This window comes from Etheostoma spectabile, chromosome 3, assembly GCF_008692095.1.
Source record: "Etheostoma spectabile isolate EspeVRDwgs_2016 chromosome 3, UIUC_Espe_1.0, whole genome shotgun sequence".
Lineage (NCBI taxonomy): Eukaryota > Metazoa > Chordata > Actinopteri > Perciformes > Percidae > Etheostoma > Etheostoma spectabile.
The window spans coordinates 26,067,816-26,073,323 of record NC_045735.1 but is presented as its reverse complement, the minus strand read 5'-3'; the positions used below and the strand labels follow the sequence as shown (position 1 = coordinate 26,073,323).

The 5,508-nt window shown below is 40.3% G+C and overlaps 1 protein-coding gene and 1 long non-coding RNA gene across 2 annotated transcripts in view; one reads left to right on the top strand and one right to left on the bottom strand.

The window, feature by feature from the left end:
- Positions 1-5,508, bottom strand: part of drd2a (dopamine receptor D2a) — a 49,488-nt gene that overhangs the window by 17,213 nt on the left and 26,767 nt on the right. Inside the window, exon 2 of the mRNA XM_032509445.1 lies at positions 4,418-4,728. Coding sequence (XP_032365336.1) covers positions 4,418-4,696 — 279 coding nt within the window. The 5' untranslated portion in view covers positions 4,697-4,728. The remainder of the gene's footprint in view (positions 1-4,417; positions 4,729-5,508) is intronic.
- The window catches only part of LOC116680306 (uncharacterized), a 13,233-nt gene continuing 10,585 nt past the window's right edge, over positions 2,861-5,508 (top strand). Inside the window, exon 1 of the long non-coding RNA XR_004329746.1 lies at positions 2,861-2,946. This is a non-coding gene — a long non-coding RNA (uncharacterized LOC116680306). The remainder of the gene's footprint in view (positions 2,947-5,508) is intronic.

Below are 5,508 nucleotides of genomic sequence, written 5' to 3'. Positions count from 1 at the left end.
AAATGAAATAATCAAGGCAGTCTGATCTAGATTTGGAATCCTTCACATCACATACATAATTTGGTGACAAAATTTGTAATTTAAATAAGTCTAAATCAAATAAATAAGTCATAGAAAAACCCCCAACAACCCCATACTGTAGATCCATCCTGATTGATCCTACATGGAACAGACCTTACAAGTATCCAATTTAAATAATTTTGCAACAGGTTAGAAAAAAAAGAAGTTTAATGACAAATTATGTCAAAGGATAAATTCCAAAATTGCAGATGCTGCTCTTAAAAAGGAGCACTCCACAGATTTTACACCATACTGACAGTTTACCTGTCATTAGGAGTTCTACTCAGCCAGTGAAAACAGTTGCATATTGTCATCTGTGACTCTGGTGGACGATGTCACCGTGATGTCATCTCATGGGTCTGGAGAAGACTAAACATTTACAATACAAAGCCTGTGTTACAAACTGGGGGCATAGAGTTTAAAGAAATTGAGAATTTACTTGGGAGGGAGGATCAAATGTTGCTTGACGCATACGAGGGACACAACAGCTCAGAATCTGTAACTTTGATTTGGATTCCTTTTTGAAATCTGACTCTTGTGAGTCCCTACCTTTTTGTAATTGCAATACTAAATCACTGAAGTACCCCTTTAATCCACAATGTTTGATGTTAGCTCATGTCCTCATTTTGAAAAAAGTGAAAATAAGGTGTTTCTCCAAAGATAAACAGTAGGAGAAGACAGCAAAAACTAGATTGCAGCTAATGACTCAATCAGTGCCCAGCAATACAAAAGAAGCACAACTGTCTAATTTGTGTCCATGACCGAGCAGTTGCAGCACTTACCACACTCCAAATTTGTTGTCCACCTGTGCAAAGCAAACACTTCACACTACTGGACACTCTTTCTGCTATTACATTAAAATCAATATTTTATTGAGAAAGTTACATGATAACACATTTCGATGTGGGCTCCCGCCGTGTGGACCCAGATGCCCACATCAACAGAGAGAGCAAGTAAACAATTCTTATAAAAAACAGTGTGCAGGTTCAGGGCCTGAAGTTAACTTTTTTGACCACCAGCCACTTTTTTTGCCTCATAAAAAGGAGGAAAACAGGAATTGCTGTGTCTCTATGATCCTGTCCTACTCATTGTAGCCTACTCGTGGACATTGCGCGGTCATCACGTGCTGTAGTAGGGGGGGTAGTACCTATTGGACTTTAACTTATCACTGTACCTACAATAATGTAGCTGTCCTCAATTTAGGTAATTCTATACATCTCATCTGCGGTTTTTCCTGCATCCACCGTGTGTGATTGTGTGTGTTTATGTGTTGGTGCGGCGTCAGTCGTGGGGGGGGGGGGGGACGGAGCAGAAGCCGCGCCCAATGCAGCGAGCCGACAGGATTGAAACAGCAGCAGCTTTCATCGAGTTTATAGTTAGAAATGGTACATTGATGTTAAAATGTGTACATGTTGGCAGGACGTATTTCGTTGTACATTTTGTTGGTAAATGTGAGCCGTTTGAGTCACACACATTTTGTCTACATATCAGAAACAAGGAAATGAATTTGAGCCGTTCTCACTCCCGCTTGGTCAGTGGCTGCACGTGGGACAGCTGGGATTGTCACGATTAATGAAAATGCGATAGGGGACCCTGGCTGTCAGTCAATGTCTTCCAGTGATGCAGGCCCCATTGGTCCAGGTCCGTGAGCAACTGTGTAGCCTGCTTACCGATAGTTAAGCATCTGTATCACTCAATTCTTATTGGCTACCTGTCCATGTGGCAGGTAGATTGACAGTGTTACAAACCAATAGCAAAATTCACCCACATTTGGCAGGTGGTCGGGTATAAATTTCAGGCCCTGTGCAGGTTGCATACTATATGGATGAACAAGCTTTAGTCTGATAACTAGTGTCAATGATCACAACAAGTTTTTCTTGTATATGGGTAAGAAAAACAGAACAGTAATTTATTACTCTGAGAAAATATTCATATACCTGTAAGATTACAATTACAGTGACCCATTGCTGGTCACCACTGTGGTGTGTGCAAACCTACATAGAGACAGGCAAAGACCATGACATCCTATAGATATATACACTGCAATCTGATCAGAGGTAATCTTAATGATGCACTGAGAGGTCCAGGAGGATAAGAGTCCCTGTAGTCTTAGATTGCATTTCTATACAATAGACAGCGTGACCTAAAGCCTGATGGTCAGAAATAACCCCGGGGCCAGGAAGATGGATGGAAGAAATGAGAAACGACCAGAAGATAGAGAATTTTCTGAAAGATAGCCCACATCCTGCTTGCTATTGATTTAGTAGAATGGAGATGATTTTGTGTTGTTCCGTTTTAGGTTGCACTTGTTAGTAGGCCTCGATGTGCCATGGCTGCTTTAAAAACAGAGGTCTGCATTATCCCACACAGCAGCGAATGCAAAATGATATAACCAAGAATTAGGAAGAATTATTCATAAACAGTCGACCTCTGACTGAAAAGACCAGCCTGACATTTTGATGTTGTCACATAGTGTTGCTACATTACAGCCCTTTAACCACTACCGGACTGATATTTACAATGCTGATGCGAATGTATCTTGTTTCACCTTGAGCCTTTGACCTACTGTTAGCTGCGTCCGGCTTGCTTGGCTCAGCCCCTTTTCACTAGTATTTCGCTGGCACCAGGTTTCATATAAAGCCCTGCTGTATGCTTAATATGCTTTTTCATTTTTTCATCAACCTATTGAGGCCAAACTGAATTCTCTTTAAAGTTGATAATTTCCTTTGAAAAAAAAAGCTTTAAGACCCTACCCTCGGATGTGTTGTTGATGGTTTACACATTCATTGTATTGTTTCATTTGTGTGCATCCATTTGTGTGCATCCTGTCCCAGAAATGCTTCTTACTGACCTAGTTCTGGGGAGTTTACTCCCTGGAGTCCTTAGGTTCTCTTTTCCCCCAGTACAGCATGTTTCTTTTGATTAGGATGGCAACAAGAGTTTGTGTCGCCGTGGTCCTGCTGCACTCCCTGCTACACCCTGCTGCGCTCTGCGATGCCGTGCAGTGTCCTGCTGCATCCTGCTGCATCCTGCTGCATCCCGCTATGTCCACCTATGCTCTGCTATGTCACGCTACATCTTGTAACGCCCTGCAGTGCCCTGCTATGACATGAACTACTACAACTAACATTTGTAGTCACTGTTCTATTATCTCTATTGTGACTACTATTGCCACTGTGCATCACACACTCAACCTGCACCGTCGAACACCGCCTACCAATTGCCTTGGTCTGGCTGAGGTTTCTTCCTAAAAGGGAGTTTTTCCTTGCCTCTGTCGCAATAAATGCTTGCTCTTGGGGCAATTACTAGAATTGCTGGGACTTTGTAAATTATAGAGTGTAGTCAAGACCTAATCTGTAAAGTGTCTCAAGATAACTTTTGACATGATTTGATGCTATAAAAAAACTGAATTGAATTGAATTAGATGATGTAGTTGTTGAAGGAATTTGTAATGAAGGTCCTCTTCATCACAAATACTTTGCAGCAGTAGTACACTGTAACTCATTATGGTACGGCTAAATGAAATGAGGCACTAGTTTTGAATGTTTATTGCAAAATATTAATAATCTGTTTTGTGTAGGTTTAGTTTCCTACACATGGGCAGTATGATATAAACTTTGCCTGACTAATAGATTGCAGGTAAACAGTTGCTGCTTTTACAGTAGTAAAGTTTGTAACTCACCTCTGTTATGCCTCCTCTCCAGAGTGCTCGGGCTAAAAGAGTCCCCAGTGTATCGAGCCCCATTTAAAAGGTTCCGGGAGATACCATGTTTCAAGCAGCAAAAAGGTGTTTGAGTACTTTATTTAACTGTACTTGGATGAATTGTTCAAACTAACAATGTTTGATTGTATTAAGTAACATAATGTAAGTAAATTGATGTAACAGTGGGGAATTAAAAATGTATTTCATGTAGTTGTTGTATTTTGTGTAATTGTTTAGAATGAGTACATTTCAGATTTATCTTGTGCTGTGGTAGGTCTGGTGTGGTGGTCTAGTGCAGCTGCTGTCCGGACCACATGCTGCCTGTGGTGCGCAGTTTATTTATTGCGATCATGGCTGACATTTTTGTGTTAATTGCCGGGCAAATAAACACCTGTTAATCTGCAGTGTACCTCTGCCTCAAGTCTCCTACTGTAATTATAGACAGAACAGAAACAGAATTGAATAATCTACTGCAAGTCTGCAAATCACTTTGTTTTCTTTTCAATGACACAAGATACAAAAGAAGTATGCTGTAAGTCTACAGGTAGGGAGAGCTGCAGGGCATATCAGGTAATGCATTTGTCTTCCAGTATGTACAAAGAGTATACATGTGTGAAAATGTTTATGGGTGTGTGTGTATCTCAGCTATCCTACCTCTAAGTAGACAACCCATGGCATGACCAGTGTGGCCACTAGAAGGTCAGCAACAGCCAGGCTGACGATCAGGTAGTTGGTGGTGGTCTGCAGGGCCTTCTCTCTGGACACAGCTATGCACACCAGCACGTTGCCGAAGACGATGACAAAGATGAGCAGAGTAAGCAGCATGGCATAGTAGTTGTAAGGGTGCTTGTGCTCTTGATCTGTTTCGTTGAAGCTCCATGTCCCATTATCATTGAAACTGTCATTGTAGGCATACTGGGTAAAGACATCCATTAGCTGTGAGTGACGAAGGCCAAGAACGGGCCCTGCAAAACACGCAGACACAAAGAGAGAAAACAGCATTTGTATGTAGTGTATAGTAACAGTTTTATGAATAAAAACAAAAACTGTGACATTCTAGGACAATCTGTTTTCCTGCATGATATAGACACGATGTAGACAGATCATGGAGGGCAGTGGCTCAAGTGAAGGGCAAATAATTATTAAATCATTATTTATTAACAAAATGTCACAACACTGACAACCTGATAACAACCTAACCAATTCATTTTAATTCCCTCACACTCACGCAATTGTCCAGTACTCAACAGATTTCTGCAAAAAGAATCACTTCACAGAAAGACTATGGTCTTCTTTAGTGTTCAGCAGAGGAAACTCTGCCACAAGGTGCATGTATTCTATTCTACTAGCTACAAGTAGATAATTAGAACAACTAACAGCACCAAGAAGAGGGAGAATTTGTTTATTTTTAACATTATGGAAACAAATCATTTTTTTATCATTTTAATTATTTTTTTGTTATGAATAAATAACACTTATTAATAAATAACTTCAAAATCAGCAAAGATATTCACACGGAAAGGGCTATTGCTGCTATTTTGTGAATTTTCTATGTACTGATCAATTTAGAGATTTTGGTCATTTTGCTTCCATGCCTTCTTGTACTCGAATGGCAAGAAAACTTCCAAAATACACATTTAGATGTTTGTTTTAGACCTGTACCCTCCATCTGTTTGCATCTGTAAATTTCTTCTAAATTAACCAAACAAGCTAATGTGCATATTTCAACACAAAATTTTATGGGG